The sequence below is a fragment of the Odontomachus brunneus genome, unplaced genomic scaffold (assembly GCF_010583005.1).
Source record: "Odontomachus brunneus isolate Ranch 3 - 2012 unplaced genomic scaffold, Obru_v1 Obru_scaffold_005, whole genome shotgun sequence".
Classification (NCBI taxonomy): domain Eukaryota; kingdom Metazoa; phylum Arthropoda; class Insecta; order Hymenoptera; family Formicidae; genus Odontomachus; species Odontomachus brunneus.
The window spans coordinates 1,912,583-1,930,723 of record NW_022639455.1 but is presented as its reverse complement, the minus strand read 5'-3'; the positions used below and the strand labels follow the sequence as shown (position 1 = coordinate 1,930,723).

At 46.6% G+C, this 18,141-nt stretch overlaps 1 protein-coding gene across 1 annotated transcript in view; it reads right to left on the bottom strand.

The window, feature by feature from the left end:
- The window catches only part of LOC116849718, a 104,798-nt gene that overhangs the window by 17,930 nt on the left and 68,727 nt on the right, over positions 1–18,141 (bottom strand). Inside the window, exons 2-4 of the mRNA XM_032827138.1 lie at positions 7,552–7,597; positions 7,307–7,477; positions 663–882 (exon numbers count right to left, since the gene is read on the bottom strand). Coding sequence (XP_032683029.1) covers positions 663–882; positions 7,307–7,477; positions 7,552–7,597 — 437 coding nt within the window. The remainder of the gene's footprint in view (positions 1–662; positions 883–7,306; positions 7,478–7,551; positions 7,598–18,141) is intronic.

The following is an 18,141-nucleotide window of genomic DNA, read 5'->3' as shown; positions in this document are numbered from 1 at the left end:
GACTCGAACGAAAAGCAGCTGCTTTTCGTGTTCATGCGACGTTATTGAAATCCGTCGTTCCTCTCTCTCTCTCTCTCTCTCTCTCTCTCTCTCTCTCTCTCTCTCTCCTCTTCTCCTCTCCGTCCCATTGCTCCCGTGAGCGTCTCTCACGAGAGACGAGCTCCGCGGCTATCCTCGATCGCGGAACGTCGTAATAATGTAATCGCGAGCCAAATTGCAGCGATAATCGATCGCCGGCCGTGCAGGGGATTTCTGTTGATTCTAGATCGATGTAATCGGTACCCCTTCGCAACGCAACGTGTATTTCCGCTGGATTAGCGTCCTGATCGCGAGCCGGCTCGTTAAAGGCGCTCGTGAAACAGGAAATTTCTATTAGCCCGGGAGATTGTTAATGCCCGGCCCGCGAGCGGCAATTTCCTCGGTGCGCTTGATTTATATTTAGTTCGCTTTATTATAAAGTGCACGCGGGCGAATCGCCGAGAACATGCAGCGCTCCATGGCGAGAGAGAGAGAGAGAGAGAGAGAGAGAGCGGCTCCCCTCGTGCTCCCGATATTATGTCATTAGGTCGGTGCGCAACGTGACGAGATAATCGCATTCGGCGGGAGGAGCGTGCGCGCGCGAGAAAGTAAAGCGAGAAAGGCTCGTTTTGTTTTGCACTCACGTTGCACCCTCGTGGTGTTGGGCCGGTATCTGCGGTGCTCACGGTCCCAGGTCTCCGGGTGCCTCCTCCAGTCCTCGTCGCCGGCTACTCCCGTGCCGCCGCCCGTGGCGAGCCCTTGCAAACCCTGCAGAGTCTGGAGAGCCTGGAGATTCGGGCTCAAGGGCCGGTTCTTCAACGACGGCACCGGCACGTAAGCGCCGCCGTCGCCGACATACACGACCTTTCCAGGCAAAAAGTGAGAGTGCTCATTAAAGTAATAATGACGTGATGACAAATTTGTCGGTATAACTCAAGACAGAACGATATATATATATATATATAACACGGATACACTGAGCAAAAAAATGTTTGGCATTTGTAACTGTAATTATACAAAGAAGCAATTACTATAAATTGTGGTGAGGTAAACAATTTTTTCAGTCAATTTTTCTATAATATCAATAATAATAATCTCAAGAGGCATGTGTGTTATTCACTACTATTTTACTGCAGAAGTTAGATCAACCATTTTTTTTCATTTAGTGTACGTAAAAAGAGGAAGACAGCAATCATTAGACTATATACAAGCATTGAAACTGTTATTATTATTTTACGTGAATACAAAACATCGTCATGAATATTCATTGTTTATAATTTTTTGATCAATTTATCTGGTGAAATACGATCGGAAGTATTCGAGTAAATTTAATCGAATATCCTGATCGATTCCGATAAAAATTCATCGGTATTTTGATCGGAAATATTCGTTTGTTAATTTTTCATCGGATAATTTCTCTCAGTGCGTGTGTATGTATGTGTATGAGAAACTTCTATCGGAGATGCGGAAATCGTCACTGGAAAAAAAAACGATCCGTGGCGCTCTGCGCGAGATCGTTCGCGCTAATAACCGACCACCCGCGCCAAACGCCGCGCCGCGGCGGCGCGGCGCTATTAACGATATTCATATACTCCGAGAGCCCGGAAAATGAACACGAGGAATCCGCTAACGAGTCGCAGGTAGTGATTTGCGGGTTCAAAGCCGTTAGCCCGCGCTCGCGCGGGCTCCCGCATCGCGCCGCGATGGAAGCGGTATTCCCGCGAAATATTCTCGCGTACATCGCCTCGATCCGGCTATGCAAAACCATCCCGTCGAGCCGGGAGCCCTGACCTCTCCTACGTTAACGATCCGGTTTAACCCCCAACCTGTACGGATCGCTACCGCTCGAGCGGTGAGAAAGGGCGAGAAAAAGCGCCGGGGGTCGAGACCGCGACGAAGAGGTGTACGCGGAAGAGGGAGGGCGTCGGTGGCCGGTGGAGGCGGCGGCGGCGGCGGCGTTGAAGAATCTCCAGGGAGGCGGAAAGGGAGAGAAGCCGAACGAGGAAGTCTGCGAAAAACGGACAGCACGAGTAGCGCGTGACTAACGCTTTACGAGCTCATTCCTCGGGCAAGCGTGGGTACCCGAGGTCTCTCCCATTCGCGTACGGGTGCCACGTGCAAGAAGAGGAGCAAGAAGAGCGAACAAGATAGACAGGGTGGTGGCGGCGGGGGGTGGGCGAGGGGATTGTACGTCGAGCGGCTTGTCAGCGAGTACGACGCGAGCGCGGCAGGTAGGCACCTCTACTCGGGCGAATCGCTCGCAACGAAGAGGAGGAGGAAGAAGAAGAGGAGACGAGCACGTGGTTAACGCGCGGACACGCGGAAAAAAGCCGCCAACAGCCTCCATATGCCGTGACGAAGAAAGAAACCGCCGTTCCGGCCACCTCCTCCACCTTCTCTGCCATTTTTTCCCCTATAGTCTATGTATCCTTTTTCTTTCTCTCTCTCTCTTTCTTTTTCTCCGCGAACTTCTCACCCCTGAGTTCGCAACGTTTGACAAGCGAGCGAGCGAACGAGCTCTCGCCAGGGAAATTATTTCTCTTCGGATTCCACTTTTGAGGAATTTCAGGAACTCGAGTACGATGCTCTCTTGGGAGAAGGGCCGCGGAGACCGCGGAGACGCGATCTCGCGGGTGCACCACCGCGAGAGAAAGAGAAAGAGAAAGAGAGAAAGAAGGAGAGACGGGCGTTTATGGGCTAGTAGAGTAGTTAGTAGATCGTTCTTCTCTCGGCAAGAAGCCGACCGAGAGCTCGGTTGCCCGCTCAGAGGCTTGGGAAATGAGCGGTGGTCTTTGAATCCACCTCGGTATCTCGTAGGAATGCATTACGGAGGTAGAGCTGACGCGAACGATAAGTGCCGATTACCTCTTTCTCTCTCTCTCTCTCTCTCTTTCTCTCTCGGACTCTCTGCCGTGCTTAACCGCGGCTACGCGGCTACGGCATTAACTGTGCTACACTGTAGGAGATGTAATAACGCGAAATGCCCGTTCATGTTGATTTCGCGCTCGCGCCGCGGTGGGATTCGTGTTCTCATCGGGGAGAGATCCTAAACACGAAAGCGTTTCGCGCTCTCTTCAAGGGCCGGCCGGTCTCCACCTCCGCCACCTTGTCAGCCACCTCCATCTTCCTCATCTTCCGGGAACTCCAGACCGCGGGAGCGGTCTCGCTTTAGTGAATCCGCTTTTAATTGATTGCCCGGGGAATTCCATCATTTTCCAAAAGCACTTTCCGAAAGTGCGAGCGCCGCCGCTGCGAAAAGAGAACAGCGCTTTCCGCGGCCAAATGAAGATCATGTGAACCTAGTTTCATCATTTTGCAATTACGCTTTTACAATTATGTCGCCAACGCGGAATTTCCGGTTGATTGATCAGGAGCCTTAATAGGAACCTATTAGTTCTCACAGCATATCGCGAAGTGAAGTTTTCTCTCGCAAAGAAATCCGCGCATTCAAGCTCCGCATGTGCATGGTACGAGCGTGTAGCGTGAGTTTTTGCCCGTTTCATTGCACGTCCCGTAACAATAATACGCGCAAAAATGGCTCCGTTTTGCCAAGCGTCTGACCTAAAATCCGCGACATAATTAGCGCGCAATATGCATGCGCGTCGCTCAGCGCCGATACGACTCGACGTTGGATCTTGTATATAGTTCGTGAATCACGTAGGAAAAAGGTTTTCCTTAATGATCGCTAATATCCGCAATATCGAGCTCGCCTTCTCTCGCGAAAAGGAAGTCGACGACGACACGACGAAGAAGATGTAATAGAAGTACTAAGTAACCGCTTTCGCGTCTTCTTGCGCGCTGTAAGACGATGACGACGACGACGACCGCGACGCCGTCGACAGGCGTCGGGTGCGACCGGCTTTCTTTTCCAGGATGAATGTTTATCTCTTGCGAGGGCCGTTCTCCTCGCAGCCTCTCGATCGAGATGAGCGCATTCATCCCGTGATTAACGGTCGCATGGTTACAGTGTCGAAAGTCATCAGAGAAGTAACATAGCTCGGACGGCTCAGATGAATGCCCTCGGTATCTCATCTCGAAGAGAGCTGCGTCGGGATTAAGTTGATTGCTGAAGTTCTCGAGGCATTACTAGAATGACGATCTCAGGAACGTGGGAGCGACATAAGAGACGCCAAGTCAGATAGGAGAAGTATCTCGGTCGCTCGCTAAATGACGTCCTCGTAGTTCGCGAAGAGGCTGCGATCACCGGCTCCGAGGAGATTATCTCTCATGTTGACCCTTTGCGCTCTGTGCATTTTTCGCGCGACGCTGAAGCACAGTTTTTGCGCATAAGTACCGTTAAATTGAGCGAAGAGAATCCACTTCTCTCAACAATTTTATATATAACAATGTTATACGTAACTTTTAACGAAATTTAGCGCGTAATTCTCGATAAAATGCAGTACATAGAAAGAATATTATAGTTTCTTTTTTTTTTCACATAAACTCTCTTCAATTTTACTGTGCTTCTAGTAGTGCAGGAATAGACCGTCGATAAGGTCTTATAATTTGTTGAGGAATGTAATAAATTTCGGAAACTTGACAAATTTGATCAATAATACATTTGCCAAAATATAAATAGCACGTATGTGTGAAAAAGAAGAAATATCTAAAAAATAAAAAGATATTTATTCGGTGGGTACTAATAACATAATCTGAATTCACTAAATTCTTTTATTTGAATAGAATAAGCAATCGTTTTCATGAAAAGTTAGTTTTAAGAACGTGTATTTGAAAAATATTTGTTTGAAAAATATTTTATGTCAGTGTAAGTAAATATGTTATTGGTATCTGTCGCGAATAAACATTTCTTATTTCTTAGATATTTTTCCCCTCAATGCACATATGGGATAGAAGACTAGTCAGTCATTGTAGAAAGTTGATCTGTTCTTCGATCACAAAATTTCAGAGTGATTTTAACTGTAACATTCTTTTTGTGCACGCAATTTTGAATGGAATTTACACGGAAGTTTAGTTGAATTGAGCAAATTTCTTGTGAAATAAGAATAAACCAAAAATTTCGTTTGAAGTTACCAGAATTCTGTTCGAGTGGACAAAAATCTGGTTTAGTCACACTTCACCGTAAATTCGATTGTTTTTTCCACCGTGATGTTTTGCACAAAGTTCAGTGTTGTGTAGGCAGGCTGCCGAAATTGCCGGAGCGTGCCGCCCAGATTGGCATTTGGAGCTGAAAAGCGGTCAGTGGCGGAATGTAAATCGGGACGCGACTGGTAATGCGAGATATAATCGCTCGGGACGGACGATTCATTGGGCGCGCGTGAAATCATCAGTCACCTTCGTCGGCCAATGATTCGTATCGAGATGGCTTCCGCCTGGTTGCCTGCACCGGATGATTTCGCGTCAACGCAACGCCCTGCGGCGCGCAGCGTCGATATTATCGGTCTCCTTTGCCTTCTTAATCGAAACGAACGGAAACGCCGGGCAGAAGGAGGCGATGATATTGATCTCGTTTCCCGGTTTCACGTGCGAATCCCGCTCGGCTCGCTCTCACAAGGCAAACAACAGACTCCGCTCCTGGAGCTGCGGGATTTGTATGTAATGGGATCTTTCGGGGCGGACGCACGCAAGAGGCAATCTATCCGCTCGCAATTTGCGATGTAACGAAGGTCGCGCGGCGGAGGCCGCGCTCGGGCGCACGCGCACGATAGCCTTTCTCTCCTCCCCCTGTTCCGGGCAGGGAAACTGGTTCTTCCGCGATCGAAATCGATTCCTCTCGAAACTAGTTTAAGAGCCGATCCGCGGCCGGATCGCCGATAAATCGGCGATTAATCAAAGAAATAGCCTCTCTCTCCGTTCCACTTCCTGACCGCGCTGATGCAACACCGCGCTGGACCTGCGCCGCCCTTGCGTTCAGAAGGGGCCAACGGAATTTCCTACGTGCCGGGGGAAGAAGGTGGATGGATAGATTGTTGCGTGGCGGCAGCGAACGTGCTCGGGTAAATTGATTTCCGCCGCGAACGAATAATCCCCCCTTCGTCAGGTGGTCGCAGACCACCTGGGTATCACATTGTAACCGAGACGAGCGGATTCGCGTCGCGATGAGGTAAGCAGAGAAGAGACTCGCTCGGCCGCGCGCTACATAGATCTTCGGCCGGCGATTTTTCCGCTCGATCGAGGACGCGCGGCGATCCCGAGGCGTCGTCTTCGCCGCGGTTAACTGTCGACGTTCCGCCTCCTTCTTTTCCCTCCCTTTTCTTCCTTTTTATCCTCGTGAATATCGTAGCGGATGCAGAACACCTGCATCTAGGCTCTCCTCGGCCTTGCGCGCCTCACCGCCTCGCCGCCGCCGCCACGGCCACCGTCGCCGTGAGCATTCGCTAACGAGGAATCACGCAAAACTGAACAGATGGGCGAGTATCATTCCTGCGCCTCCTTTTTTCCCCGCTCTCCCCTCGTTAGCTCCTTTTTTTCCGTCTACTTTCGAGTAAACCGTTCGCCAATTAACGTCCACATAACTGGACGGTCGCGATCGCAGCTCCTCCGAGGAAGAGAGCGCGCGCGTCTTTCCCTTTACTCTTTCACTTTCCTCTTTACCGTACATGAGCGTGATTTTTACTCGGTGAAAGTCCCAGGGGAATCCATGCCGAGGATCCGACCGTCCATTTCGACAAAGTACGTATCTTTTTGGGCCTTTTTTTTTCCCGAATGGCGTATCTCACTTTGATACTTGTATATCTTCAACCTACTTACGAATAGCTACAACTTTATCTAAAAATAATTTCAGATTTCGGACGCCATAAAATGAGACTGCAAGCTTGTAAAAGCTTGACCGTTCTCTTTGTGGTTTGTGGTGTACACATGTATTTCGCGAAAATAAATTTTATTTCGCAGGAATGAACCTTATTTCTGGCGGAGAAATCGAGACTAAATATAATACTATACTATACTAGATACTGATAATATTAAGTCGATTAAATATAAGAACGGGCTATAGTACCGCCTCGGTTGTGGGCAGAGGTGCGCGTTCAGTGCATTCAATCGATTTCGCCATTAAAGAACTCAGAGCTCGCGCGGGATCGATCTCTGAAATTGGTCTAGCCTCGATTCCGATACTTTGCGAGCGCGAGAGATACGCGAGACCGCGCTCGCGCGGAATTTGCGTTGATCAATATTAACTCAGCGCGAACGGAAGGCAACGTGCCGCCATAAGGATAACGGCACGAAGAAATAACCGATCGGCGAGAATCGACGAAACTTCTTGTGCAACGTCTACCGTGAATTTCAATAAGTAAACGCGCAATGCGAAACAAATTGGCGATGCGTGACTTACAGCATCGTGGTCGCTGGCCTCGTGAGTCAACGCTTCTCTGGTTTCGTTATGAAGGGATTCATCCTCGTCGGGGCCTGATCCACTGCCCGCCCAATAATCCTCGGTGGTATCGTCGATAACAGAATCCTCAGAGTTGCCGTCCACTTCCGCGTTCTCGTGATTGGCGGTCGCCTACAAAATCGTCCGCGGATAGTTCCTCGTCCTTGGGGAAATCGCGAAAGGGGACGCGAGTCTGAGATACTCACCTGACACCTCAGCGTCACCACCGTCAGCATCCAAACGGAGATATACCTGCAACAGCACGAGAGGGAGTCGCAATTTTAGTTACATTCAAGGCCGCAATTGTTTCGTGAACATTTGTAACTGTCACTTAACAATAGGATCAATCTCTCTGCTGATTTTCTAGGGGTCTCTAATCGGTATTAGAGCTATTTTTATCAAAGACAGATATAACTGTTAATTACGGGTGTGGGAAAGAAAAAGGAAATTAGACATCAATCGAGTGATTTTATTCGATAAAAAATGTTTTATAAAAGGATGCAACAAAGAACCAATTTATGTATATGAGCGATTATTTAGGTAGACAGGTTAATTGGGCAGCAACTTTATACTAATCGATTTAAAAAAGTTGCGTCCCTATCATTGGATTGATTCGAATGGTATTTACCACATAGAATGGCGAAAAGAATTATCAGAATTTACTGTGTGAGAACAAGATATGCCATGTAAACTCTTTCCCTCTTTGAGACATAAGTCTTAACTTTAGTCCATCTGCAATCAGCACACCCCAAAACTGACATCATTATATGATGTCAATTTAATAATTAACTCAGCACGGTACATTTGCCTCATTAATGTAATTAACCCTTATTGTGCACACTTTAGTAGAATCACATAATAGGCACACTGGGGTCTTTCGCGACCCCAGCTACAAAAATGTTTGCTGCAATAAAATTATTCGCTTTTTTTATTTGAAAAAATTCCAGGATATATTTCAAACATCTTTTTATATGACGGAATAATTTTTCTAAACGAAATTTGATTTTAAATGAAGAAAAAAAATTGGAAAGCTCAAAAAACGCGAAAAATGATTTGATTTGCTCCAAAAATCATAATTGACATAACTTTATATTTTAAGGTGAAATTTTAAAAAACTACTCTCAAGACATCTTTTTAAGAAATAAATTAGTATAATAACATTATTTTCAAAAAAGTATTTATTTTGAATATCGAAATTAGGATTTTTATGAAAAAAAGCAGTTTTTCCAAAATATATAGATTTATTTTATTTTATTTTTTATTTTATTTTATAGATTTACTTTATTTTATTTTTTCTGGGGACTATTTGACCCCACAGTGTACAATAAGGGTTAAAAGATTACCAAGTTTCCACCATCATCACCATCATCATCGTCGATTGCTTCACGTGATAATGAGGAAAGCCTATGTGGGTGGTGGCGAAATGTCAGAATTCTGAAAAACCGCGTCGCGAAACAGAGCGTGCGCCTCCACTTTTCCGCGTTTTCATCAAGACGCGTTCCCGATTATCTCGACGACAACGTCACTCGAGGGAAGAGACTCGCGAGTTCAAGCCCCGGGAGTCGCGATGGACTGAAGGAGCAAGGACGATCACGGCAGGTCGTTACGCGACGTAGGGAAACGCGTCGTTATGACGATAACGGAAGTCCCCGGCGGCAGCGAGAACGAGCTCGGGGGAAAAAGACCGCGACCGGGAAGGAAAACGGACAACTACTCTCTCGCGAGAGCTCCGGCGATATATCGCGCCCTCCCTCTCCCCCTCTCGGGAACTAGCTCGCTCTATGGGAACCCGAACTGACACGCATTACACACACAGCACGGCCGATGTAATAAGAGCATCGTGCGGATGCTGGGCAGCCGAGGGCCAGCCGAGGGCCCGGCCGCGGTCTTCGCGATTCCACATTCTCTTCCTCCTTCGCGAATCACGCCGCGACCTAGGATGTGACTCATCTCTCTCTCTCTCTCTCTCTCTCTCTCTCTCTCTCTCTCTCTCTCTCTGGCTCTGTCCAGCTCCTTCTCACGTTGCCACCTCCGATGCACCCTCGCCGTATCCTCCACGTGAGGCCTCGAATGAGTTCCTTGCCTCCGCGATTTACTCGCCGTTTATAGACCTTTTCGGTGTAATCGCCCGGCCTCGCGTTACTCGCGACCCCGTGCAGCCGGTGGAGAGCAGCCGCCCGTATCAATCCTCATCTGCCGCGGATCTTCTAATTACTCGGGCTTCGTACGCGAGTTCTCTTGTTGCTCTCGGCTTCGGACTGTCCGTCTCGCTCGTTGTCGTCCTTCCGAAGTCGGACGTTCACAGCTGGTCGGCTGGCTGGTGCGTGTAATTCGCACCGTCGCACACGCGCATCGTTCGGCGATGCCGAACGACGCATCGAGCGGCTTGTTCGATTAGATTTCATACGGTTGTTGCGATTCTCTCGCCGCGCTTCCATTTCGTTACTGTTAGACAAGCGTTGTCGGGGAAACGCAAGACCCGAGTCGCGAGGCAGGTCTCGTCTCTAACGCATGGGCTCCGCTAATCTGCCCGCCGTTCGATTCCGCCGTCCGATCGCGCTCTCATCTCGGGACGTTCGCATCTCTTGGCGATTAAGAGGTCCGTTAAGAATCGCGGGACGCGCCTTGCTCGTGCATGCCGGGCGTCGAGCAAGCTTGTCATTATTCGTCATTCGCTGAATGCGCCCTGACGCCCTGCGTTGGGAGGAAAAGTTTTGCCAATTTAACGAAATACCAGCCACCCGCGACAGATGGTCCGTCGATGCGAAACAGCGAATGATTCCGTAGCGGCAACAAAATACTTGTTACTCTCAATTTGTTGCCCTAAGTGACACTTCTGTAATAAAGACACGACTAATCTGATCTAAATAGACGAGAACCAATACGTTTGTTCGCGTTGCCTGCACTCTTGACACTCTTGCATCTAATGCCCGTTGCACACCGGACACGAATGAGCGAAATGTAAGAGCTCTCTTCTCTCTGAAAAGATGTACAACGGACACTAGATGTACAACGGACACTAGACACAAGAGTGTCAAAAGTGCGAGCAACGCGAACAAATTTAATGTACGTTTGTTAAAATGAGCGATGAAAAGTGATTTGCCACGGTAAATTTTGGTGATCTGTTTCACTAACGATCATCAAATAGCACACACGCTTTTGTTCTGACAAAATCTTTCTGAAGGGACTTTTTCACAAGTAAACCTACCTAAAAGGTACACTCCGATTTCTTTTTAATTTGTCACAAATGTAAAAGTACAAAAAATATTTAAGTCATATTTTTTCATTTTGAGTTGCACGGCCAGTGAAATTTATAGCTTTTTAATGTTTTCACTCCTATCATCAACAAGTATAACAAAAATGCATAAGAAATAAAATTGAATATAAGATATAGTTGAATAATTTTAACAAAATCGGCATAGACGAGACACGAATCATTCTAAATTTCTTTAGCCGAGATTCCAACCGAAATATTTTAAATCTGTGCTAAATTAATAAAAAATGTTCGAATCTCGGCCAAACTGAGAAATTATTTGTATAAATAATTTTTCTTCAACTTTTTACATGTTTTGTTTAATTATCATTTTATTATTTATACAAATAATTTTACATATTTGACGTCATATTCATAATCAGCAAACCAAAAACGCCTATATTCAATTTTATTTCTTATGCACTTTTGTTGGACTTGTAGGAATGAGAATATTAAAAAGCTATAAACTGCCCGTGAAACTCAAAGTGGGCCAAAATGAAAAAAATATGATCTAAATATTTTTTGTACTTCGACATTTCTGCTAAATTAAAAAGAAAGAAATCGGAGTGTAACTTTCGGGTAGGTTTACTTGTCAGCAAAAAATATGATCTAAATATTTTTTGTACTTCTACATTTCTGCTAAATTAGAAAGAAATCGGAGTGTAACTTTCGAGTAGGTTTACTTGTCAGTGTACCTACTACATACACACTGCGACACGCTGCTGTCTGCCATTCTCGAGACAGCAGAAATTATCCGTTTCTCATCGTGGTCACATATCGCGGCCAGCAATAATTATCGTGGAGGGGGTTGAGCGACGTTATCAGTGGCGGCTTAATCGCCCGCTCCCTCGCGATTTTCGCGGGGTCGCGGGAATCGGCTGACCGTAGTTTTCCGAGACGTTATCGTTGGGAGTTTTAAGGCGCATATTACTCGCGTTATACGAGCCGACCGGCCGGTCGGCCGGACAGTCGCCGTTTCATCTCGACGGTTAAGCGGTCGTTGGGAAAAAAGTGAAATGCTTCCCGCATGCTGGATAGTGGAGTCGTCCGGGGAAATTGCCTGCATCAGGTCAAAGCGCGCTGTGCACGGCGGATTAAATAGCACGGTGAATCACGACGATGCGGACGGAACTTGAATCGCTCGTCAGTGACGTCTGCGGTCAGTGAGGCAACAATGTTGCTGAAGCAGTTGGAGTTTGTTGCTTGGCCTCGGCTAGTCATTAGTCATTAAACGTGCAGCATTAGGTTCGACAGAATTTGGCACAGGCACGAGACGCGATTGGCGCTTGCTGAACTTTCGCAACAGACACGTGAGCGTTCCTGACGGAGACTTCGCAACAGTCGTATTAAATTAAGCGCACCTAAAGGATGTCATCTCATCTTTGGCAAAATCCTCTCAATATAATTGGCATAATCCTCTCAAAAGGATTCTGAAACCAAAAAGAAAGTGTCCCAACATTCTAGAAGAAAAACTTCAGTTGCTATATAGAGAGAATATTGTAGTAAAAATTACAATACAATTCTAGTAGTCCGGGAATAGACTAACATTATTACGAAAATTATAATAAACGTAGTAAAAATGATCATAAACATGACATGTTTTTACTACATTTATGGTAAATTTTACTATGTTTACGATCACTTTTACTATGTCTTATTATAATTTTCATCATAATAGTCTCCTCATGTAGATGCTATCTCCTGTAATTCCATATCTTAACCCGAAAGAGTATTCCTCTTCTAATGGAGAGGAATAATTTTGTTCAGGATATATTTTCCTTTTACTATTAAAAGAATTCTTTGAGCTATATCAAGCTAAGAAATAAGAATAAGTAAAAAAACTATAACATATGAGAAAATTATGGCGAATATAACAGAGACAGATAACTGTAGCAAATCATAGTCAGCCGGTGAGATTGATCATCGGTGAACTTGAAGGATCGACCTTCTGTTTGGACTCACTATGTTCTCCGCGCAATGGTTTTCCCCGCGTGGTACACAATGAGCGACGTGCGCGGTCATGGAAAGTCGTACGTAATGCGATCCTATTATTTCCGCATTAAGTCAAACGGAAGAATTAAAGGAGGGGGTGAGTACTCTGTGTACACGTACACACAGCACGCACGTTTGCATCGTGCCCGAACGATTAAACGATAATTATCACCGCGTAACGGTGCGCGTCGCCAATTCGTCTTCTTCTGCAATATGTTAGACGATGACGAGGATGATACGTTGATAGCCATTCCGGGGAATGTTGCACACGTAAGATGATTATAAATACTTCGCGCGCGGGACTAAAGCGGGAATTCATCTTGCGCTCGCCAGCGGATTCGAGTCATCGCGATTATATCGGGTGTCAACGAGATGATGGGATAATGATAATTGCAATAATTAATATATCGTCACCGTCGCGCGCGCGCACAAGAGAGAGGGAGAGAGAGAGAGAGAGAGAGAGAGAGAGAGAGAATGAGAGAGAGGAGGTCAATTATCATGAGATGACGATTGCAAGCACTTAACTTGCAACCGAGACTTCGTAGTTTCCCTCGTCGTTTTCCTCGTTGTGTTCTTGTCGCGACGTCACGACACGTCCTTTTACCCGGGGAGATTATCCGAGTCCGGTTATTCACTGTGTGCCTTCTACGGGACGTCTGAACGACCGTCCTAAACGCGTATGTACGTACGTACGTACCGCCCGACTGAATTACCCGTGTAACGTAAACTCGTGTCGAGCGTAAAAGCCCCAACGGGAAATTGAAGACGACGTCTTCTGCGAGGCGCACGTCCAGCTGGGATTCGCTTCATTAGACGAGGGACCTGATTGAATCCACTCGTCTTCTTCTCTCTCTCTCTCTCTCTCTCTTTACCCTTCACTTCGCGTCGAAAGTCGAAATTAATGAAATTCGAGCACGCGTTTCCTGACTGGTATATTAACATGTTATTTTTTCAGCTGTCTAACGGAGCGCATTCGCGCGCGTGAATCGTCCGCGAGTCACTCGGTCTGCCTCGATCCATCATTCGCCGACGCGAATCCGCTCCGGGCGCTGTTACGGCCCGTGAGTGAGCGTGACTCGCCCGGCGGGTTCACCCCGGCGCCGATCGCGATTCCTCATTCGCGATGTTTGCGCGCATCGCGTTACAGAAACAATCAATAATCCCATGGCTGATACAACATACAGCTCCGCGACAGCTCGCGCTCGTGAGCGCGCCTCCACGAGAGACGCGGCGTTCCCACGTCACCCACCTGTTCTCCGCGAAAGATCGCGAGGTAGAGGCGCCCGCCCGCCCACCCGTCTGATTGTCGAGTGCATCGCGTCGAATTAATTACCGCCGTCCGCCGAGCGCATCGCGATCGATAATTTTGCGAAACTTCCCGGCACTCCTGAGCGCTCCCGGTAATTATTATATTCAATTCGCCGCGCCGCGAACGCAAATGCAACGGAAGAGTGTCAGTTGTGGGACACAAAAATCATCCGGCGGATCGCACGAATACGACGACGACGACGACGACGACGACGGCGGCGATGATGATGACGACCGTTAATCACGAGGCGCCGCGCCTCCAGAGTAGAACCCGTAGGCTCATAACTGGGAAAAGGCGCGACGTGTGGGCGACTTCGCGGGTGGCTCCCATCGTATCGCACCGCTGCCGTAGATCGTACCAATCATAACGCTAAATAATAAAGTAATATTGTCGCTTCTTTTTCACATTCTTTTCAATTTTACCATGCTCCTCCGGTAGTGGAGGGACTGTCGTCAGTAAGATCCATCTTGCATTGAGAAAAAAGTATTTGAACTGATTTCTCAGATAGCACAGAGGATTCAAGAAGAATTCAGTCGTATGTCATCAATTCTGAGTTCATTTTAAGATGCAAAAAAGAATTCTTTTCACTGAACTGAACTCTGAAGAATTCTTTTTGCACCTGAAAATAAACTCAGAATTGGTGACATACGACTGAATTCTTTTGGAATTTTTTTTTAATTCTCTGTGCTATCTGAATTATTTGTAGACTGTAAAGTTTATTCACAGAAATGAACTTTGTGTATTCCACAAGTGAATTTTCGTCTTTTCTCAGTGTGTCAAGGAGCACGGTAAATTTCATTGAAAATACTGCTGAAACTTCCATCTCGCGTTATACGATCGACCGCGATAATTCTCCCCTCTTTCTTAATTTCACACTTGATTCACTTCACTTCATTTATTCTTCTTCGTCTGCTCGCTTCTCGTTCGTTTTGTTTACAAGTTTTGTTTACTGGAACACTCGTTTGCCTGGATATGCTTCAAACGCAACGAATAAAAGTCACTGTCGCGTTGGTTTCTTTAGACGTTGGGTGCTTCCGAAATGTCCAGGTTTGGCTCGAGTTAGTTCCATTATAGTATCCGTTACGTATACTATAGCGGAACTAACTCAACTCAACCCAACTCTGGGTATTTCGGAAGCACCCGTTGTCTCTTCCTCCCAGTTTCTCCCGGACGCGCTTACAATACTTTGTACCCAAAACGGTAACGCAACGCTCGGTCATGAAAAAGACAAAACAGTGCGCGACGCGCGAGAGTACTGCAACAATCGGCAAGAAGTGTAAACTCACTCCTCATCGCCAACAGTCGTCGCTTATCAGTAACCGTCGGTAGCGATCGTACAGTCAAAATATCCGGGACCTTCAAGGCGATCGAATTTACCTTCGCGTTTCGCGGCTTTTTTGTTCAGTTCCGGGCCGGCGAGCGACGCGTACACCACGGACCAACGTGCGCCAGTTTGTAATCTGTTGTTCCCTCTGCATGATCAAAACATCCGGGACCTCCAACGCTGTCGAGTTTGCCAGCATACCTCGCGGACTTCTCCGGGTGCTTCCATTCAGTTCCGACACGTGCACGAACCACGTGTGTTAACGCGTTATCCGTTATCCATTTCGGGCAATCAAACTGTTTCGTCGATTATCTTGAGATGCTTAATCAGTCTCTCGTCGGCATCGCGTTATCTAACACGTATATCTTTGATCGAACTGTGCCTTCGCGAGTGTCAGTGTCAGCGTCAGTGCCATGAAGGAGCCGGGATGTCGGGATCGAGGAGCCAAGATGGGGGTCACAGGACGCCGAGACGGGGGCAGCGTTGCACGTCGTATATTCTCAAGGTGTGTCAAATCATACAGAAAATGTGTCCGTTTTTAACGGGCCTTTGACGTATTCGCCGAGAATAGAAGATACTCGAGTCGAAACCTAGGCCGGCACTCGTAGTCCGTTAACATTGACAACGAAGTAATTGTAGCTTCGGGAATATCCGACTATTTGCTGACCTGTATACATTATTTTATACAAGAAACATTGATCCGAGTAACTGAGAACGGTCTATGAATATGAGTTTGTAATTAATTATGTTTTCGATCAAAGATATGAAAACATTCACACTACGAATACCGGCTTTGGAATATAATGTGAATCTTGCAAGTGTTGATTTTCATGTCTAATAATGCTCCTTCTTTTGTGAGTCTTGCTTACATTTATCAAAGTTTTTCGTAATTTCTCTTCAGTTTTGTTACTGTACGGAAACCGAATTAAAAATTCCATCGGTAAGCATTATTGGACACATAACTGTTATCTTTGCCTTCACAGCTTCACATCAGCTCCTTTAAGAGCTACAAATCTCGTCAAAATTTCCATGAAAAAAAGAAAAATTATGAAGAGATGAGATTGAGGTCTTGTTTTTTTATATATTTATATTATTATATTAGTATATTTAAAATACCGATGAATTTTTGTATCCAATCAGGAAACATCCGATGAGAAATATTATTATTTCTCTATATGATTATAGTGACAAATATCAAATATCAAACATTTTCCTCTCAGTGCACGCGATAACTCGTACAAGGGCGAACTCTTTGATGTGGGATCGAGTGCGTTGCGCCCTTCTATTTGCCGCTACGTTTCGCTGATTGGACACGCGTGAGAAATTGCTCAATTTCACCCTAATGGAAATAATTAAATTTGCTATTAATATAATCTCTATAAATATAAGGGTCGAGGCGTTTCATCCTCCTCTCTCCTGTCCTTTTTCAACGGAAGTGTAACGATAACGGAACGGCGGAACGATATCGTAGGAGCCGCGCGAGTAATGCGTCTGGAAAACATAATTCACTTTATGCGAATGTGCCGGGCAGCGAGGCGTAAATCGCCCGCGAGCGCTTCCGATAAACACAATTAAGATGCTTGGCGATTTTTCCGAGATATCTCCCCTTAATAGTGGTAGTCCGCGTGCTGGCACTCTTGAGATACGGATTAATACGCCGGGCTCCAGGAATAATATTTCGCGCAGCCGTGTCGAGTGCGATTGGAATTATCGCCGTGAACCCGGGCTACGTTTAACTTGGCTGACGCGCGTTTGCTCACGTAGAAAAAGTAAAAGAAAAAAAAACGAGGCGAAACCCAGATCCCGCGAGCGGATGTTCCGCGCGAACGTTTACAGACTATGCGCATTTCGTTCCGCGGAAAAATGCACAACGCGCCCGGTGCATCTACCTACGCGCAACACGCGCATTCACACCCACACGTACATACCCACACATATACAGGCACACATCGATCTCTTGCGCTCGCGCGAGGCACAATTTGCTTCACGTGCAATACGGTATCGCCGGGAATGACGGAACGGCAGCGATCGCCTCTGGTCCCGCACGTAAAACGGATATATTTATAGATTTTCAGTAGATTACATCTCGAGCTCGGCGCGCGGCCTGTCGGCCCGAGCCGAGAGCTCATCAAGGATTCACCCTGTGTTATATATAATATATTACGCTGGCTAATCAAAAAATCTGCACGTGCGTATCAGGAGATATCGCGATTATGAGATGCGTCGCGGCGAGTCACGCGCGAATGGAAAGCGCGCGCTGTCAATCGGCCGCACGAGACGACGGGCATCTTGTCATTCGCGGGAATTCAAATCTGCTAAGATTGTCAGTTTATAAGATTCGATTTCGGCAGCTCCGATCGTCGCAATTGCGTATTCCATGCGAACTTAAACATTTTTTTTGCAATGAGAAGAATCCGTACGTATCGCAGGCGGTTTTCTAGCAGATGCAGAGATAAATTTCAGACATTTAGACAATGTGACATTTAGAATTTTACCTAAAACAGCTAACATTTTTGTTTTTTTTTTTGAGTGATAGGGAAGTGTTTTTGGCGAGAAGATATAGGGAGAAGATAGGGAAATGTAGATAGTGAGATGTTTTTGGCACACGCAGAGCTGCAAGGAAACTTGCGTTGTAAACGTCTTGCTTGGCGTCCACTGATACAGTCCGTTTAATTAACACGTCTCCGATTCTCATAAAGCAATCCCCTTGGCGTTGCCGCGTCCGTTATTCGCCGATCGTCTATTAATTATCGCCGACTGCGGATTTCTCGCGGACGACCTCCGCGCGCCCGTAATCGTTTTATTTTTGCGACGAGTTTTACCGCGAGCGCAGGCGGAGGATGAGGACAGATAGGCAGAGAGAGAGAGAGAGAGAGAGAGAGAGAGAGAGAGAGAGAGAGAGAGAGAGAGAGAGAGAG